At 42.7% G+C, this 22987-nt stretch overlaps 1 protein-coding gene across 4 annotated transcripts; it reads left to right on the top strand.

The window, feature by feature from the left end:
• Positions 1 to 1175: 1175 nt before the first annotated feature.
• Positions 1176 to 22753, top strand: lrrc2 (leucine rich repeat containing 2). Of its 4 annotated transcripts, none has more exons than XM_084945203.1 (10): positions 1176 to 2049; positions 7309 to 7450; positions 15745 to 15860; positions 16340 to 16425; positions 16513 to 16669; positions 16752 to 16888; positions 17623 to 17768; positions 17910 to 18062; positions 21569 to 21735; positions 22138 to 22753. In XM_084945203.1, exons 1-10 carry the CDS (start codon positions 1896 to 1898, stop codon positions 22185 to 22187), a joined length of 1308 nt encoding a protein of 435 aa, XP_084801329.1. In that variant the 5' UTR covers positions 1176 to 1895; the 3' UTR covers positions 22188 to 22753. The 4 variants fall into 4 exon arrangements, with proteins under 4 accessions (XP_084801329.1, XP_084801328.1, XP_084801330.1 ...); XM_084945202.1 differs by having other exon boundaries at positions 7306 to 7450; XM_084945204.1 differs by lacking the exon at positions 1176 to 2049 and adding an exon at positions 3765 to 6530 and having other exon boundaries at positions 7306 to 7450.
• Positions 22754 to 22987: the final 234 nt, after the last annotated feature.

Genomic DNA, 22987 nt, shown 5'->3' with positions numbered 1-22987 from the left:
GTTTTGCATTTTGAGGAGAAATTTATTTTGAGCGAAGAAAAGCTGAATTTGAGTGAACAAACTTCATTGCTGCGTGCAAAAACTGTATTTCAGTGTTTGCTATTATCCACACACACACAACAGCAGCCCCTCTCGCTCAGTTTTTGCATTTGCGCTCGCTCGCAATGTGTTGTTCGTGCTCTCAACATTTCTGCCCGTGTGCGTTCAACTCTTTCTCTACACCGTTATATTCGTGCCACAAAACAAGCCAATCACAGACTTGGATGCAAAAACATCTGATTGGCTATTTTGGTCTCCAATCAGCTCGAAATGACGAAATGCAATATCCCAGAAACAATTTCGTCCAAAACTCAAACGCGGCAGTGGAGGAGGAACACAGAGTGGCGGAGTTTGAAATATTACTCTTTCTGGGTCACAAAATAAACTTTTAAGATATTTTCATGCGAGAATGGTGCTGTGTCAATCAGATTTTTTGCATCCAAGTCTGTGATTGGCTGGTTTTGTGGCACAAATATAACGGTGTACAGAAAGAGTTGAACGCACACGGGCAGAAATGTTGAGAGCGTGAGCAACACATTGCGAGCGAGCGCAAATGCAAAAACTGAGCGAGAGGGGCTGCTGTTGTGTGTGTGTGTGTGTGGATAATAGCAAACACTGAAATACATTTTTTGCACGCAGCAATGAATTTTGTTCACTCACATTTAGCTTTTCTTCGCTTAAAATAAATTTCTCCTCAAATGCAAAACTTGGACCTGCAATTTCTTTTTTTTATGTGCGCTCAGAATAGTGGCACAAAATAACGCCATATTCTTTTGTACATTGTTGATGCTGTAAATAGTAAATAAGAGATTTATAACAAGGTTTTGTAAAGCATAATCCTAAACAGAAGCCCCAGGTACACCACCAACCTGTTCATGTGGCTAACCGTTTTTCCCCACTTGGCGACACACCCGCTGGGGGTCAAACTCTGGTAATTGGTGATTCTGTTGTCAGACACGTGAAGCTAGAGCACATGTGTCAAAGTCAAGGCCTGCGGGCCACATCCGGCCCGGCGTACACTTATATCCGGCCCGCGAGATCATTTTATATAGATTTATTATTATTGTTATGCATGGCCCGGCGATATGAGGCGCTAATAACACACAAACTACAGATCCCATAATGCAGCGCTGCAGCCTCCTTGCCGAACGCTAGGCTAACTGGGAACATTCCTGTGCGAAGAGAAAAGTTGATTCTGAAAACAGAGCCTTTCAGCACCGGCGGCGGGAGGCTGAATATGTGTTTTCAAACATTGCTGGTAAACCCGTGTGTCTTATTTGTGGAGCTAATGTGGCTGTAATTAAGGGATTTAATTTAAGACGGCACTACGAGACAAAACGTCAGGATAAGCTGAAAAACCGAAATGCAGAAACTACAGAAGGTAGAAGAGCTAAAGAAGAATCTTTGTACAATATAAAGCGCCTTGAGGCGACTGCTGTTGTGATTTGGCGCTATACAAATAAAATTGAATTGAATTGAATAGAATCTGACATTTCAGCAGATGATTTTCATCAGAGCAAAATCACAAAGTGAAGCTGTTGTGAAAGCAAGTTTTATTGTAGCAGAGGAGACAGCCAAATCAGCCCCGGCTATTTACCGAGGGAGAGTTTCTGAAGAGCTGCATGATGAAGCTGTGCGACGTCTTGTGTCCAGACAAAACACGGATTTTAGCAAATGTGAGCCTGAGCAGAAACACGATTGCTGATCAGGTTTGTGAGATGGCCACTGATTTAAGAACACAGTTGTGTGAAAGAAGCAAAAACTTCATTGCATACTCTCTTGCTGTGGATGAAAGTACAGACATGATGGACATTGCACAGCTGGCCATCTTCATCCGTGGAGTGTAAATATTGGAAATGAAATCGATGCACGGGACAACGACAGGAAAAGACATTTTTGAAAACGTATTTCAAAGTGTAACCAACATGAAACTGCCCTGGGACAACAGATGGAGCGCTGGTGTTGTGCGGGATGTAAGATCTAGTAAAGATGCAGGAGGAGAACTGTACCGTGAGTTAACAGCATATCACTGCATCACACACCAGGAAAGGCTGTGTAGTAAAGTCCTAAAAATGGAGCATGTAAAGATCACCGTAACGCAGACCGTACATTTTATCTGAGCTAAAGGTTTAAATCACCGTCAATTTCAGTCTTTTATGTGGGAAATAGATTCAGAGTTTGCCGACATTCCTCATCATACAGAGGTCCGTTGGCTGAGTTGGGGAAAAGGTCTCAATAGAGTTTTTGAGCTCAGCAAGGAAACCTGTCAGTTCATGGACATGTATGATGCGGTGAAGGCGTTTCAAGTGAAGCTGTCACAAATGCACCAGTGCAACCTGCCTCACTTTCCCTGTTGCCAAGTAATGTTGAACAAAGTCGGCGCACTTTGCTCCGTCTACATGCGGCTCCAACCTTGTATATGCTTTCATTTATTTTTTCTGGGGTTTTGGCTGCATGTTCTTATTTCTAACTTGCATAATTTTGACAGGATATATTTTTATGGAGAGCAAAATGTTTAAAGTTAAAGTTTATTTTTTTAAGTTTATTTATTCTGGAATAATATTCCTGTCTGTTTTTATTCATATTTATCTTTAAAAAACATTGTTTTAGTGTGTTCAAAAAATGTTTATCTTGTTTGGCCCTCGACCTAAAGTGTGCCTTGAGTTTTGGCCCCCTATGCAATTGAGTTTGACACCCCTGATCTACAGCTACTCTTAGTACCATTGATATTCATTTAGACTCTTTTTCTCCAATTGATCTTTCTGAGTTAACTTCAATAATTACTTCCTCCAAACCATCAACGTGTCTTTTAGACCCCATTCCTACAAAACTGCTCAAACAAGTCCTGCCATTAATTAATTCTTCAATCTTAAATATGATCAACCTATCTCTAATAATCAGCTATGTACCACAGGCCTTCAAGCTGGCTGTAGTTAAACCTTTACTCAAAAAGCATCTCTAGACCCAGCAGTCTTAGCTAATTATAGGCCAATCTCCAACCTTCCTTTATATCAAACATCCTTGAAAGAGTAGTTGTCAAACAGCTAACAGATCATCTGCAGAGGAATGGTTTATTTGAAGAGTTTCAGTCAGGTTTCAGAGCTCATCACAGCACAGAAACAGCTTTAGTGAAGGTTACAAATGATCTTCTTATGGCCTCTGACAGTGGACTCATCTCTGTGCTTGTCCTGCTAGACCTCAGTGCAGCGTTCGATACTGTCGACCATAATATCCTATTAGAGCGATTAGAACATGCTGTAGGTGTTACAGGTACTGTGCTGCAGTGGTTTGTATCATATCTATCTAATAGACTCCAGTTTGTGCATGTAAATGGAGAGTCCTCTTCACACACTGAGGTTAATTATGGAGTTCCACAGGGTTCAGTGCTAGGACCGATTCTGTTTACATTATACATGCTTCCCTTAGGCAGCATCATTAGAAGACATAGCATACATTTACACTGCTATGCAGATGACACCCAGCTCTATCTGTCCATGAAGCCAGATAACACACACCAATGAGTTAAACTGCAGGAATGTCTTAAAGACATAAAGACCTGGATGGCCGCTAACTTTCTGCTTCTTAATTCAGATCAAACTGAGGTTATTGTACTCGGCCCTGAAAAGCTTAGAAATATGGTATCTAAGCAGATTCTTACTCTGGATGGCATTACCTTGGCCTCCAGTAACGCTGTGAGGAACCTTGGAGTCATTTTTGACCAGGACATGTCCTTCAACGCACATATTAAACAAATATGTAAGACTGCTTTCTTCCATTTGTGCAACATCTCTAAAGTTAGAAATATCCTGTCTCAGAGTGACGCTGAAAAACTAGTTCATGCATTTATTACTTCCAGGCTGGACGACTGTAATTCATTATTATCAGGAAGTCCTAAAAACTCCCTGAAAAGCCTTCAGTTAATCCAAAATGCTGCAGCAAGAGTCCTGACAGGGACTAGAAAGAGAGAGCAGATTTCTCCTGTTTTGGCTTTCCTTCATTGGCTTCCTGTTAAATCCAGAATTCAAAATCCTGCTCCTCACATACAAGGTCTTAAATAATCAGGCCCCATCTTATCTTAATGACCTTGTAGTACCATATCACCCTATTAGAGCACTTCGCTCTCGCTCTGCAGGCCTACTGGTTGTTCCTAGAGTATTTAAAAGTAGAATGGGAGGCAGAGCCTTCAGTTTTCAGGCCCCTCTTCTGTGGAACCAGCTTCCAGTTTGGATTCAGGAGACAGACACTATCTCTACTTTTAAGATTAGGCTTCAAACTTTCCTTTTTGCTAAAGCATATAGTTAGGGCTGGACCAGGTGACCCTGAATCCTCCCTTAGTTATGCTGCAATAGACGTAGGCTGCCGGGGATTCCCATGATGCATTGAGTTTTTCCTTTCCAGTCACCTTTCTCACTCACTATGTGTTAACAGACCTCTCTGCGTTGAATCATATCTGTTATTAATCTCTGTCCATCTTCCACAGCATGTCTTTATTAGGGATGGGTATCGTTTAGGTTTTATCCGATACCAGTACCAAACCGGTACTTTTGAAACGGTGCCGGTGCTTAAAGAATGGAGAACACAAAATTGGTCCAAAAACCTCTCATGTTTAGCTGTTTTTTTGTAAAAAGATAACAATGTTAGCCTTTTCTGCAGCTATGGGGCATATATGGTATCACTCTTGGCTGGAAGCAGTGCTTAAACAATGGAAAAAACACAAACTTTGTCCAAAAACCTCTCATGTTTAACTGTTTTCCACTTTTTCTTTGGTCATTTTAGCCTTTTTGGCCAGGGTGAAGGGAGTATCTGCCATCAAACAAGAAGACAGCCGCATGTAACTACAACGGTGTTTGCTAGTTCACCTTACGTGCATTAATGTAATAACGTGGTTAGCCTACTCAACGTAAATTACACATGAACAACATTAAGCTACTGACCCAGAGAAGAACGGATGCTGCTGCCATCATCATCATTTCTGCTACACTGGCAGGGCTAGGGGCCAGGACTCTCCTCTTCGGATTTTTGGGGGATGTTGCTAACTCCGGGTCCGATAACAGGCAACACACCCGCAGTAGATGTGCACGGTGTGAGGTCTCGCAGCAAGCTATCAAATACGGTGCATTTCTCGGCTTTTAAAAAAACGCTATGCGTCGCCAGGTGTTTCATCAGATTTGAGCTGTTGCCTCCTTTGCACGGTATCAGCTTAAAGCACTTGTTGCAGGCTGCTGAGTTTGCATCTTTTGCTGTGAAGTACAGCCAGAATTTGCCCGCTTCGCCTTGGGCATTTTTAATCTGTAGCTCTGCTCTAAAAGAACGTACGTACGTGGGCCCGCCTACTCGCTTGCAAAGGTAAAATGATTGGCTAGAATCCAAAGTGTATCACATCTCAGGGGGAAAAAAAGCACCGAAATGTGTGCTGCTTTTCGGTCTGGTTACTACCGTTTATGCCATAACCGGTGCCATAATGGCACCGGATACTGGTACCATCCCTAGTCTTTATCCCGTCTTCCTTCTCTCACCCCAACCAATCACAGCAGATGGCCCCGCCCTCCCTGAGCCTGGTTCTGCCGGAGGTTTCTTCCTGTTAAAAGGGAGTTTTTCCTTCCAACTGTCGCCAAAGTGCTGCTCATAGGGGCTCATATGATTGTTGGGTTTTTCTCTGTATGTATTATTGTACGATCTACTGTACAATATAAAGCGCCTTGAGGCGACTGCTGTTGTGATTTGGCACTATATAAATAAAATTGAATTGAATTGAAAGGCACTGCGTGAATACATCTTTTTTTTATCATTTCACATTTCTGTCAGTGTTGCTTTTTCACCCTGTGAGCCACAACATGTTTTACCTTCAGCTCCTCTCTTAGTAAAGCAGAATTATCTGCCAGAGTTTTACTTTTGTTACGGTATACTTACATTCCCCTTCGTTTGAACCCTCCTTTACTACATTTTCACTGTCAGATTAAAAAGTTCACATGCTGAGATGATGACCTCACACAGATACTTCCTGATCAGTGTTCAGTAGCATCCAATCAAAATCCTCAAATTTGACTCAGTAAAGCTGTCGCCTTGTTGGACGGTATGTTAGTACAGCGACCTCACAGCAGACGTGTTATTAGTAACAGCACAAACATGGTCCAGTTCAGGTGAAGCTGAGCAGAGAGCTACCACCTGTCAGTCAAAGAGGCCACGCCCCCAATGATGCAAACTTTAAGCCTCAATACAGTTTAACCAGTTTATCTACAGACCAAAGAGTTTGTTTCTTTCTGCTGCCTCTGCTGGACGTTAGAGGAACTGCAGGTTTTATGCTTATAATGAACATAAACATAAATACTCATGTATAAGTGTCATGTGACACAGCAAGAGTCATATCTCAGCTGGTAAAAATAGCTTGTTGAGTCACACACACGATCAGATCACAGCTGTGTTTGTGTGTGTGTGTGTCAGTAAACAAGCTGGTCACCGAGCGGACAGCCGGTCTGGAGCAGGACTCTTAGGTAAGAGCACGTTAGTTTCTCAGCCTCGGCTACTCTGCGTTTACAGACGGTACGATCCACACAGGAACAGGAAGTGTCTTCACTCAGACCAGCAGCTCTGAGGTGGTGAACATGTGGAGGAGAGCCCTTTGTCTCTCAGACTGAACCATTCCTGTCTCACTTTGTTTAAAGGTTTCAGGTGGTTCAGTACAAACTGAGCGTTTAAACTTAAAAAAGGTAAATTCCCTCAAAAACGGTTCAGTTTTTTTTTTGTTTTTTTTTTTTTACATCTTTCAGACTTGTTGATGTCTTTCTAGAATTTTCCCTCCTCTGTCGTCGGGATGGCGTCGTTTCATAAACATCAGTACTTTTATATTTAAAGATCAGACTGGTTTACAACTTTATTGCAGCTTTCATGGTTGAATGATAGCTGATCATTTTTAACAAAGAAGAAACAGACGTGACCCTTGAGCTCCAGACAAAGAGCGCAGTGTGGATGTACTCGGGGTAGTTTTACTTCAGAGTCTATATTTAAACTGCCGGGTCCTGTTTGAGAGTTTCTGTAAATGCTCTAGACTTCATTTTCCCGCGATGTTCAGCTTCCTTTTTTAAAGATGTTCTTTAACCTTTCAGATGTTGATATCAGCGTAGAGATGAGCTGAAGGAAGAGGCAAAGAAGAAAACGTGGCTCATTAGTCAGCTTTAGGTTTTTACAGAAAATTTTTCTGGGTAAATCTGTTTAAACTTGAAGCCGGATATGTTCAGATAATGATCCTGGTCTCTTCCTCCTCCTCAGCAGCAGAGATGGGTCCGGAGAGGAAGCTGGACGTCCCGGTCTATGATCTCTCTCTGATCAGAGGGATGTGGGAGGTCCGAGTGAAGAAGCACAGAGAGAGGCAGAAGAAGGAGAAGGAGAGGATCGAACAGAGCGCCCTCGCCAGGTAAGACGCAAAAACCCACAGAGCTGATGAAGAACATTTGGCCCGCATTTGTAGTTTTAAGTCTGCCTGCCCGCCTTAAACCGGCCAGGTGTCAGGTGTGCTGTTTGTTCTGGGCCACGACCGGCTCACAAACAGCTGCAATAAACGAGACAGAACTCTCCGATCAGGTCAAAACATAACTGTCATTCATTAATGTTCATGACGGGCTCTTTACTGAGAGTCTGTGTCAGGACCCAGTCTGGAGGTTTGTGAAGTGCAGTTTGGTTTTTCACCATCTCCAGAGCTCCGCCAGCAGAGTTAGACTTCCTCAGACTTTGATCTTCTAACGCTACGGTAACATATCGAGCAGCAAGCATCTCCAGCGGTGCCGTTCTGGTGGAGGTCCCGCCTTTGTTCAAGCTGACATCAGCACCTTTGAGTCCCATAAGTGTTTTCATCCAAATATTCCAGGATTTCCAGGTGATGATGTCATGATAGCGTTGGATTTTGTAGCCTGTTGTGAATCAAACTCTGCTCAACCGAACCAATTCAATTCAATTCAATTTTATTTATATAGCACCAAATCACAACAAAAGTCGCCTCAAGACGCTTCATAGATACAGAGAAAAACCCAACAATCATATGACCCCCTATGAGCAAGCACTTTGGCGACAGTGGGAAGGAAAAACTCCCTTTTAACAGGAAGAAACCTCCGGCAGAACCAGGCTCAGGGAGGGGCGGCCATCTGCTGCGACCAGTTGGGGTGAGAGAAGGAAGACAGGATAAAAGACATGCTGTGGAAGAGAGACAGAGATTAATAACAGATATGATTCAATGCAGAGAGGTCTGTTAACACATAGTGAGTGAGAAAGGTGACTGGAAAGGAAAAACTCAATGCATCATGGGAATCCCCGGGAGCCTACGTCTATTGCAGCATAATTACGGGAGGATTCAGGGTCACCTGGTCCAGCCCTAACTATATGCTTTAGCAAAAAGGAAAGTTTGAAGCCTAATCTTAAAAGTAGAGATAGTGTCTGTCTCCTGAATCCAAACTGGAAGCTGGTTCCACAGAAGAGGGGCCTGAAAACTGAAGGCTTTGCCTCCCATTCTACTTTTAAATACTCTAGGAACAACAAGTAAGCCTGCAGTGTGAGAGCGAAGTGCTCTAATAGGGTGATATGGTACTACAAGGTCATTAAGATAAGATGGGGCCTGATTATTTAAGACCTTGTATGTGAGGAGCAGGATTTTGAATTCTGGATTTAACAGGAAGCCAAAACAGGAGAAATCTGCTCTCTCTTTCTAGTCCCTGTCAGGACTCTTGCTGCAGCATTTTGGATTAGCTGAAGGCTTTTCAGGGAGTTTTTAGGACTTCCTGATAATAATGAATTACAGTCGTCCAGCCTGGAAGTAATAAATGCATGAACTAGTTTTTCAGCGTCACTCTGAGACAGGATATTTCTAACTTTAGAGGTGTTGCACAAATGGAAGAACGCAGTCTTACATATTTGTTTAATATGTGCGTTGAAGGACATGTCCTGGTCAAAAATGACTCCAAGGTTCCTCACAGCGTTACTGGAGGCCAAGGTAATGCCATCCAGAGTAAGAATCTGCTTAGATACCATATTTCTAAGCTTTTCAGGGCCAAGTACAATAACCTCAGTTTGATCTGAATTAAGAAGCAGAAAGTTAGCGGCCATCCAGGTCTTTATGTCTTTAAGACATTCCTGCAGTTTAACTCATTGGTGTGTGTTATCTGGCTTCATGGACAGATAGAGCTGGGTGTCATCTGCATAGCAGTGTAAATGTATGCTATGTCTTCTAATGATGCTGCCTAAGGGAAGCATGTATAATGTAAACAGAATTGGTCCTAGCACTGAACCCTGTGGAACTCCATAATTAACCTCAGTGTGTGAAGAGGACTCTCCATTTACATGCACAAACTGGAGTCTATTAGATAGATATGATACAAACCACTGCAGCACAGTACCTGTAATACCTACAGCATGTTCTAATCGCTCTATAATAGGATATTATGGTCGACAGTATCGAACGCTGCACTGAGGTCTAGCAGGACAAGCACAGAGATGAGTCCACTGTCAGAGGCCATAAGAAGATCATTTGTAACCTTCACTAAAGCTGTTTCTGTGCTGTGATGAGCTCTGAAACCTGACTGAAACTCTTCAATAAGCCATTCCTCTGCAGATGATCTGTTAGCTGTTTGACAACTACTCTTTCAAGGATGTTTGATATAAAGGAAGGTTGGAGATTGGCCTATAATTAGCTAAGACTGCTGGGTCTAGAGATGCTTTTTGAGTAAAGGTTTAACTACAGCCAGCTTGAAGGCCTGTGGTACATAGCCAATTATTAGAGATAGGTTGATCATAAGATATAAGATAAGATAACTCTTTATTGTCATTGCACAGTCATACATAGTACAGTAGTACAATGAAATTGGAAAACTGTCCTACGTCGGCACTACATATAACACAACACGACACGATATGACACATCACAACGCAACACAAACAACACAACACAGTATATTAACTTAGTATAAAAAAAGAAGAAGAAGTGTATGTGTATTGCACACTGTTATTATTGCACATTAATTATTATTGCACCTTGTTATAAATATAAATATTATTATTGTTATTGTTTTAAACATTGTTACCTCCCCCCTAAAAAAGTCCAGGGAGGTAGCCAGTCAGGTCAGCTGTTAGCATTGATCAGGGCTGTTGCCCTGTTGTAAAAGCTGTCCTTGAGTCTGGTTGTTTGGGACCTCAGCAGCCTGAACCTCCTGCCAGACGGCAGCAGCTTAAACACCCGGTGTCCTGGGTGTGTGCAGTCCCGGAGGATGCTGCGTGCCCTCTTGAGACAGAGAGTGCTGTACAGGTCCTTCAGGGAGGGAAGAGGATGTCCAATGATTTTTTTGGGCCATATTGATGACCCTCTGGAGTGCCTTTCTCTGTGCTGTGGTGCAGCTGGAGAACCACACACCGATGCAATATGTCAGCACACTTTCAACGGAGCAGCGGTAGAAGACGGTCAGCAGCTCCTTCTTCAGGTCCATTTTTCTGAGGATTCTCAGAAAGTGGAGACGCTGTTGGGCCTTCTTTAAGACCACAGAGGTGTTAGAGCTCCATTGGAGGTCTGTGTCTATGTGCACACCCAGAAACTTGAAACTGGAGACCCTTTCCACGCACTCCCCGTTGATGCTGACAGGCTGCAGCTCGGACTTCCTCCTTCTGAAGTCAACTACCAGTTCTTTTGTCTTGGTGGTATTGAGGTCCAGGTTGTTATCTACACACCAATCTGACAGCCTCTGAACTTCAGCTCTGTACGCAGTCTCATCTCCCCCTGAGATGAGCCCCACCATGGTGGTATCATCTGCAAACTTGATGACTGTGTTGTCTGGGTGGGTACTAACACAGTCATGTGTGTACAGAGTGTACAGTAGGGGACTCAGTACACAGCCTTGTGGAGAGCCGGTGTTGAGGCATATTTAAGATTGAAACATTAATTAATGGCAGGACTTCTTTGAGCAGTTTTGTAGGAATGGGGTCTAAAAGACACGTTGATGGTTTGGAGGAAGTAATTATTGAAGTTAACTCAGAAAGATCAATTGGAGAAAAAGAGTCTAACTTAACATCAATGGTACTAAGAGTAGCTGTAGATAATATTACATCTGTGGGATGATTATTGGTATTTTTTTCTCTAATGATTAAAATTTTATTTGTGAAGAAGTTCATGAAGTCATTACTAGTTAACGTTAAAGGGATGGTTGGCTCAACAGAGCTCTGACTGTGTATCAGCCTGGCTACAGTGCTGAAGAGAAACCTGGGGTTGTTCTTATTTTCTTCAATCAGTGACGAATAGTAAGATGTTCTGGCTTTGCGGAGGGCTTTCTTATAAAGCAACAAACTATTTCTCCAGGTTAAATGATGATCTTCTAAATTTGTGACACGCCATTTCCTCTCCAGCTTACGAGTCATCTGCTTTAGGCTACGTGTTTGAGAATTATACCACGGAGTCAGGTACTTCTGATTTGAGACCTTAGTTTTCACAGGAGCTACAGTATCCAGAGTCGTACGTAGTGAGGAGGTAAAATTATTAACAAGATAATCGACCTCTGTTGGAGCAGCGTTCAGATAGCTGCTCTGCTCTGTGTTGGTACAGGGCATTGAAGATGATAACAGTGGGTGGATTATATTCTTAAACTTAGTTACAGAGCTTTCAGAAAGACATCTACTGTGATAAAGTCTACTCTCCACTGCTGTGTAATCAATTATTGTAAATGTAAATGTTATCAGGAAATGATCAGACAGGAGAGGGTTTTCAGGAAACACTGTTAAATGTTCAGTTTCTATGCCATATGTTAAAACAAGATCTAGAGTGTGATTAAAGTGGTGGGTGGGTTCTTTAACATTTTGAAAGAAGCCAATTGAGTCTAATAACAGATTAAATGCCATGTTGAGGCTGTCATTTTTAGCATCTACATGGATGTTAAAATCACCCACAATAGTTATTTTATCTGAGCTGAGAACTAAATCAGATAAAAAGTCTGAGAAATCAGACAGAAACTCTGTGTAAGGCCCAGGTGGACGATAGATGATAACAAGTAAGACTGGTTTCTGAGTTTTACAGCTGGGGTGGACGAGGCTAAGCATCAGGCTTTCAAATGAATTAAAAGTCTGTCTGGGTCTTTGGTTGATTAATAGGCTGGTGTGAAAAATTGCTGCCACACCGCCCCCTCGGCCTGTGCTTCGAGGTTTCTGGTACTTAGAATGACTCGGGGGTAGGGATGGGTACCGGTATCCGGTGCCATAATGGCACCGGTTCTGACATAAACGGTAGTAACCAGACCGAAAAGCAGCGCACATTTCGGTGCTTTATTTCGGTGCTTCATTTCGGTGCTTTTTTTTCCTGAGATGTGATACACTTTGGATTCTAGCCAATCATTTTACTTTTCCAAGGATAGTAGGCGGGCCCAGGTACGTAGGTTCTTTTAGAGCAGAGCTACAGATTAAAAATGCCCAAGGCGAAGCGGTCAAAAGTCTGGCTGTACTTCACAGCAAAAGATGCAAACTCAGCAGCCTGCAACAAGTGCTTTAAGCTGATACTGTGATACTGTGCAAAGGAGGTAACACCTCGAATCTGATGAAACACCTGGCGACGCATAGCGTTTTTTTAAAAGCCGAGAAATGCACCGTATTTGATAGCTTGCTGCGAGACCTCACACCGAGCACATCTACTGCGGGTGTGGTGCCTGTTATCGGACCCGGAGTTAGCAACATCCCCCAAAAACCCGAAGAGGAGAGTCCTGGCCCCTAGCCCTGCCAGTGTAGCAGAAATGATGACGGATGATGATGCAGCAGCAGCCGTTCTTCTCTGGGTCAGTAGCTTAATGTTGTTTATTTCTAAACTTAGATCCATCGTGTCAACAAGTGAACTCGAGATGATAATACATGCTTTTATCTCTACAAGACTTGACTACTGTAACAGCCGGTTTACTTGTCTAAACATGAAAGGGCTAGCCCGCCTACAGGTTGTTCAAAACTCTGCAGCGAGGCTACTGACCCGCTCGAACAAGGGTGCTCATATGACCCCTGTTTTAAAGTCGCTGCACTGGCTACTAATCAGATTCAGGTTCCATTTTAAAATTCTAGTTTTAACTTTTAGAGCATTACAGAGACAGCCCACCCCCCTACATTGCTGATCTGATTTATACACATACCTCCACTCATAACCTGAGGTCACCAAACCAAAACCTTTTAGTGGTCCCCCACACTCGTTTTAAAACCCGAGGGGACCGATCTTTCCAAGCTGTTGCACCCAGATTGTGGAATGCACTTCCCTTATTTCTACAGGGTTTGGACTCAGTGGAGACCTTCAAAAAGCAGCTAAAGACATTTTTATTTCAAAAAGCTTTTAATTAGACCAGGGTTTTCATGGTGTATTTTATGACTGTATTATGTTTTTACCTTGTAAAGCACTTTGTGACATATGTCTGTGAAAGGTGCTATATAAATAAAGTTTACTTACTTACTTCATGTGTAATTTATGTTGAGTAGGCTAACCACGTTATTACATTAATGCATGTAAGGTGAACTAGCAAACACCGTCGTAGTTACATGCGGCTGTCTTCTTGTTTGATGGCAGATACTCCCTTCACCCTGGCCAAAAAGGTTAAAATGACCAAGGAAAAAGTGGAAAACAGCTAAACATGAGAGGTTTTTGGACGATGTTTGTGTTTTTTCCATTGTTTAAGCACTGCTTCCAGCAAAGAGTGATACCATATATGCCCTCTAGCTGCAGAAAAGGCTAACATTGTTATCTATCCATCCATCCATTCGCTTCCGCTTATCCTTTTCAGGGTCGCGGGGGGCACTGGAGCTGTTCACTGTTTTACTCTTTGGTTCAGATGTGGATACTGTATTGTTCTTTCTTTGTGATTGTTTATGTTTAAGTTGTTTGTTGCTGGTTTTTAGTTTGTTTTTTGTCTTTTTGGGAGCTGACACAGTCTCTGTGGAGATGGGTTTTTGGGGGGTAGCAGGAGGAGAGAAGCTGCAGAGAGGCGTGTAAGACTGCAACTCTGCTTCCTGGTCCCAACTCTGGATAGTCATATTTTGGGGGGTTTAATAAATGTGTCCATATTTCTAGAAATGAGAGCTGCTCCATCCAAAGTGGGATGGATGCCATCTCTCCTAACAAGACCAGGTTTCCTCCAGAAGGTTTGCCAATTATCTATGAAGCCCACATCGTTTCTGGGACACCACTCAGACAGCCAGCAATTTGAGGAGAACATGCGGCTAAACATGTCACTCCTGGTCTGATTGGGGAGGGGACCAGAGAAAACTACAGAGTCCCACATTGTTTTAGCAAAGTTCCACATCGATTCAATATTGATTTTAGTGACCTCCGATTGTCGTAACCGGGTGTCATTACTGCCGACGTGAATTATGATTTTACTGTATTTACGTTTACCCTTAGCCAGCAGTTTTAAATTTCCTTCAATGTCGCCTGCTCTGGCCCCTGGAAGACAATTGACTATGGTTGCCGGTGTCTCTAGCTTCACATGTCTGAGAACAGAATCACCAATTACCAGAGTTTGACCCCCGGCGGGTGTGTCGCCGAGTGGGGAAAAACGGTTAGACACATGAACGGGTTGGTGGTGTACCTGGGGCTTCTGTTTAAGACTATGCTTCCTCCTCACCGTCACCCAGCCGCCCTCTTTCCCCAGCTGCTTGGGGTCTGCCAGGGAACAGCTAGCGGGGCCTACGCTATCTTCGGCTGCACCAGCTACAGGGGCCTGGCTAGCTACGGGTGAATGAAGGGTGCGAAGCCGAGTCTCCAATTCAGTAATCCTCTGCACAGATGCCACACAGTACCACTGCAGCTTCATAAAATATAATATTATTTTAATCCACTGATTCATGCTCTGGACATGGGTGTTAATCCAAGTTTTAAAGGTGACAGAATCTGAATGAAGTTATTTTACCCCTCACAGGTACGTTAGCTTCATTGGTGGTTGGGTTTCAGCTCTGATAGCAGATCGTCAGGTTTAGAGAAGCTCAATCCGAGTTCAAATTCCAGGTCTCTGTGTCGTGTGTGACAGCTCATGTACATGAACAAACAGGCCTGCGGTGTCATAGCGAAGTTCTGACTTTAGTGAAAGGAGCTGCAGTGAGCGGCTCATGTGAAGCTGTCCAGATCAGAGGAACGAGCTCAGGTTCCTCGGGCTCATCGACATGGCAACACGTACCAGCAAGGTTTAGCTGCAGGCACGTTTCCTTCAGTAGATCTGTAAGAGTCTAATATGTTTAATCTTAATTGTTTAATTAGGCCTGATGATGTTAAGTCCTATTTCTGCATCACTGCTCTGTGTTGAACAGCTTGTCTCTGAATGTGTGAGCAGACCGGAAATTAAACCAAAACTCTGAGCTAAAAGAGGCTAAAAAGCTCCACAGAGTTGCTTCATACACTGTGTTTTTTTGTTAATACATTTAATGAATATTTACCTCGTTAAATCTGAGAAATCCAATCCATGGTCTGTGTTAAGTAAATAAAGCATTTGAACTTGACTGAGTCAGACCCAGCTGACTGTTGTTGCTCATAAAGTGTGAGAGTCATGGCCGATTTCAGCCGCGTGAACACACAGCGCACTATTTATAACGCAGCGTAGTGAAGTCTGGCCTGCAGACGGCAGAAAGGTCAGAAGTTTGGAGGATAAACGGGAACATCCACGCAGCTGAAATCTGATCTGACATCAGCGTGGCACTGCTCACACTTGGTTAACATTTCTGTGTGCGCAGGATCGACCAGGAGTGGCAGTATCGCATCTACTGTAAGACCCTGAAGACCTCCGAGCTCAACCTGCTGCATCATTACCTGGAGAGGTCGACGCTGACAGACATTCAGCTGTGCACGGGTAAACACAGCGGACAGGCATGCACGAGTCGTCCAGCGTCCTGGCAGGCGTACGGCACCAAAACAGACATAAAATCATCAGATACAGTCACCAGATGGAAAACTGTATGCAACTACAAAATCAGCCACCACTGGACTGTTTAATAACAGAGTTAAGTTTAGTTTTGCTAATTTTAGTCATCTTAGGAAGAGTTTAAGGGATGAAGGTTGGGCTTCATCGTTTTCTGAGAGGACCTTTTAAAATGTCATTATGTAAAAAGTTTTTGAGCTTCTTTCAAATGTTTTCGGGTGCATGTTACACTGACTCAATGCGCCATCTGGTGGTACAAAATTGTTACTACACAAAACTATAGCCAGGCCGTATTTTAACGCCAGCTAATGTGTCCTATCAGATGTTTCTTCACGTTCAGTTTATTTAAATACATGAATTTACAGTAAACTCTGCTGTAGTTGCTGCTGACGTTGTTGTATACCTGTTAGAGTCAGACCAGCAGCAGTGTCAGGAAGTCCAGCAGGATCCCGATGAGGTCAAACTGAGCTTCCAGCTGGAGGGAGAACGCTGGATGGTAAGTTGGTTAAAAGTTTGTGGTTTAAACGTGTTGTAGTTTGCTTTCTCTCAGGAAACCAGAGTGAATAAGAAAAATCATTTGCAGGATTTTCCCCGCGAGCTGCAGTGGATGACCTACCTGAAAGAGTGGCACGTGAGGAGAACGAGGATCCGCCAACTGCCTGACTACCTGGCTCTGTTTACCCAGCTCACTGTTCTGGACATCCCCAAAAACGCCATCACTGAGCTGCCGCCCGAGATTGGTGAGTCATACACAAACCGAGTCTGAATGACCTGAGAGGATGGGAAACGATACCAAAATAATTCCTCCGTCTGTATTCTAAGGTAAACTGACGGTGCTGAGGGAGCTGTACGTCAGCTACAACCGACTGTCCCGAGTTCCTCCGGAGCTTGGGAACTGTGAGAAACTGGAGAGACTCGAGCTCGCGGGAAACCACAACCTGTCCGAGCTGCCGTTTGAGGTGAGAGGGTCAAGCTGTACATCCATCATCAGTCCCTGACAGCAGCTCAGTGTCACAAAAACTTTAAGATGATGAACTATGTTGTTTGCCTGTTTAGGTGCTTTTAAGGCTCCACCATTTGGTAGAAGTTAAACAGTTAGTAAGATTTTGTACTTCAAGAAAAGTTATTTTCTTTTTCAGTAGTTGAAACTAAAGGAAGAGATGAGCAGCGTCGTGGCGTCTCTGCTGGTTTCCTTTGTCCAGATTAATCAAAGGAGAGAAAGATGAATCGTCAGAGTTTGTAGGCGTTGGCCGGTTTCTGTTTGGGCAGCACCTGAGGGACAAACTCACTGTTGGTTCCTCAGGTGGGAAATTAGGGGAACTGCAGGGTTGGTTATTGTTCCATTCTTGAGGCCCGGAGGTTGACACTCTGCAGAACTGAGCATGGGATTAAAGTGAACACCTGAAGTGCCACCAGGGGTCAAATTTACTATTGCCCCCCAAAAATGTTGAACTGTCCTTCAGGACCATCAGGATGGTGTTCAGAGGTCAAGTTCAGTTCAATTCAGCTTTATTTATACAGCCCCAAATCACAACAACAGTCACCTCAAGGTGCTTTATATTGTAAGGTAGACCTCAGGTCAAGTTAGCAAGAGGCTCATAGAACTCCATCCAATCAGTTCTTCTTAAACCAGAGACGTCGCCCCCTGCTGGACATTGTGCTGATGATGTCACTGTGTGTCGTCTCTCTGTAGCTGAGCAGCCTGAAGCAGCTGGTCCACCTGGACATCGCGGAGAACAGGTTTGTCTCGATCCCCATCTGCGCTTTGAGGATGACGAGCCTGCAGCTGCTGGACCTCAGCAACAACTGCATGACCGACCTGCCGCAGGACATGGACAGGTGACTGATGATGTCGTCACTATTTCCAGGTGGATCACCAGGCAGATCACCTGGGCTTCAGCTGTGACAGCAGCTCTTCTTGAGTGTTTCGGGGGAGGGGTCAGCGTCCTGAGGTCTGAATGCTCATGTTTGTCTCTGCAGGCTGGAGCAGCTCGTCACCCTGTTCATCCACAAGAACAACTTCAATTACCTCCCTCACTGTCTCGCCAACATCACCACGCTGGCGATGATCGTTGTCAGCGGCGACGAGCTCACCTGCATCCCAACTAAACTCTGCAACAACCCCGAAATCAAGTACACAGACCACACCTGCACAGACTTCCACCCAGCACGCATCCAGGTGGCAAATGTCACACAGCAGCTTTAACCAGCTTATAGCTGCTGCAGCCTCTGCAGACCACTTTGCAACCCACCTCCACACCAGCTCCTCAGTTTCACGCTACATCTGATTTGTGTTATTAAATGGTTTGTTTATAAAGCCAAGAAATCTTTTTTCCTGGTCAGAAAACATCACACTCTAGATCTTGTTTTAACATATAGCATAGAAACTGAACATTTAACAGTGTTTCCTGAAAACCCTCTCCTGTCTGATCATTTCCTGATAACATTTACATTTACAATAATTGATTACACAGCGGTGGAGAGTAGATTTTATCAAAGTAGATGTCTTTCTGAAAGCGCTGTAACTAAGTTTAAGAATATAATCCACCCACTGTTATCATCTTCAATGCCCTGTACCAACACAGAGCAGAGCAGCTATCTGAACGCTACCCCAACAGAGGTTGATTATCTTGTTAATAATTTCACCTCCTCACTACGTACGACTCTGGATACTGTAGCTCCAGTGAAAACTAAGGTCTCTAATCAGAAGTACCTGACTCCGTGGTATAATTCTCAAACACGTAGCCTAAAGCAGATGACTCGTAAGCTGGAGAGGAAATGGCGTGTCACAAATTTAGAAGATCATCATTTAACCTGGAGAAATAGTTTGTTGCTTTATAAGAAAGCCCTCCGCAAAGCCAGAACATCTTACTATTCGTCACTGATTGAAGAAAATAAGAACAACCCCAGGTTTCTCTTCAGCACTGTAGCCAGGCTGACAAAGAGTCAGAGCTCTGTTGAGCCAACCATCCCTTTAACGTCAACTAGTAATGACTTCATGAACTTCTTCACAAATAAAATTTTTATCATTAGAGAAAAATTACCAGTAATCATCCCACAGATGTAATATTATCTACAGCTACTCTTAGTACCATTGATGTTAAGTTAGACTCTTTTTCTCCAATTGATCTTTCTGAGTTAACTTCAATAATTACTTCCTCCAAACCATCAACGTGTCTTTTAGACCCCATTCCTACAAAACTGCTCAAAGAAGTCCTGCCATTAATTAATTCTTCGATCTTAAATATGATCAACCTATCTCTAATAATCAGCTATGTACCACAGGCCTTCAAGCTGGCTGTAGTTAAACCTTTACTCAAAAAGCATCTCTAGACCCAGCAGTCTTAGCTAATTATAGGCCAATCTCCAACCTTCCTTTCATATCAAAAATCCTTGAAAGAGTAGTTGTCAAACAGCTAACAGATCATCTGCAGAGGAATGGTTTATTTGAAGAGTTTCAGTCAGGTTTCAGAGCTCATCACAGCACAGAAACAGCTTTAGTGAAGGTTACAAATGATCTTCTTATGGCCTCTGACAGTGGACTCATCTCTGTGCTTGTCCTGCTAGACCTCAGTGCAGCGTTCGATACTGTCGACCATAATATCCTATTAGAGCGATTAGAACATGCTGTAGGTATTACAGGTACTGCACTGCAGTGGTTTGTATCATATCTATCTAATAGACTCCAATTTGTGCATGTAAATGGAGAGTCCTCTTCACACACTGAGGTTAATTATGGAGTTCCACAGGGTTCAGTGCTAGGACCAATTCTGTTTACATTATACATGCTTCCCTTAGGCAGCATCATTAGAAGACATAGCATACATTTACACTGCTATGCAGATGACACCCAGCTCTATCTGTCCATGAAGCCAGATAACACACACCAATTAGTTAAACTGCAGGAATGTCTTAAAGACATAAAGACCTGGATGGCCGCTAACTTTGTGCTTCTTAATTCAGATCAAACTGAGGTTATTGTACTCGGCCCTGAAAATCTTAGAAATATGGTATCTAACCAGATTCATACTCTGGATGGCATTACCTTGGCCTCCAGTAACGCTGTGAGGAACCTTGGAGTCATGTTTGACCAGGACATGTCCTTCAACGCACATATTAAACAAATATGTAAGACTGCTTTCTTCCATTTGCGCAACATCTCTAAAATTAGAAATATCCTGTCTCAGAGTGACGCTGAAAAACTAGTTCATGCATTTATTACTTCCAGGCTGGACGACTGTAATTCATTATTATTAGGATGTCCAAAAAACTCACTGAAAAGCCTTCAGCTAATCCAAAATGCTGCAGCAAGAGTCCTGACAGGGACTAGAAGGAGAGAGCATATTTCTCCTGTTTTGGCTTCCCTTCATTGGCTTCCTGTTAAGTCCAGAATTGAATTCAAAATCCTGCTCCTCACATACAAGGTCTTAAATAATCAGGCCCCATCTTATCTTAATGACCTTGTAGTACCATATCACCCTATTAGAGCACTTCGCTCTCGCTCTGCAGGCCTACTTGTTGTTCCTAGAGTATTTAAAAGTAGAATGGGAGGCAGAGCCTTCAGTTTTCAGGCCCCTCTTCTGTGGAACCAGCTTCCAGTTTGGATTCGGGAGACAGAAACTATCTCTACTTTTAAGATTAGGCTTAAAACTTTCCTTTTTGCTAAAGCATATAGTTAGGGCTGGACCAGGTGACCCTGAATCCTCCCTTAGTTATGCTGCAATAGACGTAGGCTGCCGGGGGATTCCCATGATGCATTGAGTTTTTCCTTTCCAGTCACCTTTCTCACTCACTATGTATTAACAGACCTCTCTGCATTGAATCATATCTGTTATTAACCTCTGTCTCTCTTCCACAGCATGTCTTTTATCCTGTCTTCCTTCTCTCACCCCAACCGGTCGCAGCAGATGGCCCCGCCCCTCCCTGAGCCTGGTTCTGCCGGAGGTTTCTTCCTGTTAAAAGGGAGTTTTTCCTTCCCACTGTCGCCAAAGTGCTTGCTCATAGGGGGTCATATGATTGTTGGGTTTTTCTCTGTATCTATGAAGCGCCTTGAGGCGACTTTTGTTGTGATTTGGCGCTATATAAATAAAATTGAATTGAATTGAATTGAATTGAATTGAAAACAACTGGCGCAGTGATAAATAGGGTAAAATTCCAAATTTCTTGAAGGCTGCACAGATGTTCCCATTACATAAAGGTGGTAACCTTAATCCCTAATGATTACCGAACCATCTTGAACTTGTCCTGCTTAACAAAAATCTTGAGTGTCAATGGTGGATTAAAACTACATCTGGAGTCAGATAAGGTTACTATCAGAACAGCTGCTTCAGCAGACTACAGCATTCAGGTGGAAAAGCTGTGCTCAGAGAGAACCTCAGAAATGTTTCAGGGCTCCTTAAAGTCAGTGCAGGTGTTCCACAGGGATCCATTCTCAGACCTTTTGTATTTACAGCAGTAAGTCTGCTGGAAGAGGTAAATTTGATTTCCACTGGCCTTCATCATTAATTTGGTGACTCATAAGACCCACAGAGGGCCACAAAAGGTCACGGTCAGCGGTGTTTCACGAAGAGGAGCAGCCTGAAGTGAGTCAGCTCAGAGGGGTCAGAACTTTTTTAATGTTTGTCTCTGCTCTTCTTCAGGTTCATTCGCCTCTACGACAACCCTGCGAGCAAAGAGAAGGAGAAGAAAGAGGAGAAGAAGAAAGAGGGTGTGAGGAGGTGGAGGGAGCAGAGGGAGGCAGAAGAGGTGAAGGATAGTGGAGAGAAAGAGTTCATTGAAGCGTACATCAGCTCACTGCAGGACAGAGGTGAGTTTCAGCGCCAGATTCTCACCTTTTTACTTTAAAATTACACAAAAGTCTAAAATATGAGAGCTTTGCTGAAGTAAAGTGTGAACTTAATGATGACGAGATCATCAGAAATGTTCTCATTTTAAACTGTGTGGAGACGTTTTTGAATTTTCTGTTTGGATTTAAAGTGAATAAAAAATAAAGTTAACTAAATGAATACTTTTGGGTTTACTGATTAGTGATCTCTTCTTTGAATCATCTTTATTATAATCACCTGTTATTAGTTGTTTTCAGGTTTTTTCATTAATAACTTCTAACAGGAACACTCTTCACTGTAATATTTACTAAGTGTATGTTTTTCGTCCTGTTGGTAATCAGACTTCTCACTCATAACAACCCATCCTCATGTGTTTTGGCCAGACACCGTCCCCTACGCCACCACCAAAGTCTCCATTTCCTGCCTGCTTTGAGGAAGAGGAGGAGGAAGCCAGTGAAGGTTGAGAGGATGATGACTGAAGGATGACAGCACTGAGGAATTTCAAAAGAGGATGCTAACAGAGGTTAACATGGGAGGTGACGTGAAAATGTGTTTTTAATCTTTCATACTAGCTCGAAATTATAAGATAACATATTAAAGTTTAGTCCTTTATTAATATTCTTTTTAAACTAATTATTGTTAAATCGTTGAATCTGGGAAAAATAAAATCAGCAGGATGTTCACGTAAACACTGAATGCATTAATCACAGGTCATTGTAATTTATTTCAAACTTCATTATTAAAATTAATAATTAAGTATTGCATGTAGGATGTTATTCAGAGTATATTTATTGGGTATGATACAACAAACCGAATACATAAAGAGACATGCTCACATAAAAGTTACAGGAAAAAAATCTAAAAAAAAAAAAAAGTTTATTTTTAATAATTGAATCTCTTAGACAGGAAGTTCAAGTGTTTGATATTAATTCATATTTCTGATGCTGGTTGCTTTTTTGTCAGACTTCAAACATTAAAACATGTCAAATGAAAAAAAAATCATATTTAACAAAAATCGAGACGCTACAGTCGAAATGTGTTTTTGGATGCGCGTCAACTTTCATATATTTACATTAAATATTGATGAAGATAAAATCAATTTCAATTCCTGTTAATCGATCGCTAAACTGTTGTATTTATGAATCTTTTTTCTTTTAGTTTTGAATATGTCGATTGTCTAAATCTCTTCATTTCAAAATCTAATTCACAGTTGAAATCAATAAAAACAGACAG

This window comes from Perissodus microlepis, chromosome 12 (assembly GCF_051167445.1).
Source record: "Perissodus microlepis isolate ML-2025 ecotype Zambia chromosome 12, ASM5116744v1, whole genome shotgun sequence".
Taxonomy (NCBI): domain Eukaryota; kingdom Metazoa; phylum Chordata; class Actinopteri; order Cichliformes; family Cichlidae; genus Perissodus; species Perissodus microlepis.
The sequence above is the reverse complement of the archived record's forward strand: the minus strand, read 5'-3'. Positions and strand labels throughout refer to the sequence as shown.

Excerpts from the sequence above, each read along its gene's own strand:
- lrrc2 (XM_084945202.1), top strand. The coding sequence starts at position 1,896 with ATGAAATCGATGCACGGGACAACGACAGGAAAAGACATTTTTGAAAAC. Across the intron at positions 7,451-15,744 it reads GAACAGAGCGCCCTCGCCAG|GATCGACCAGGAGTGGCAGT; the intron begins GTAAGACGCAAA and ends CTGTGTGCGCAG. Across the intron at positions 16,670-16,751 it reads TGAGCTGCCGCCCGAGATTG|GTAAACTGACGGTGCTGAGG; the intron begins GTGAGTCATACA and ends CTGTATTCTAAG.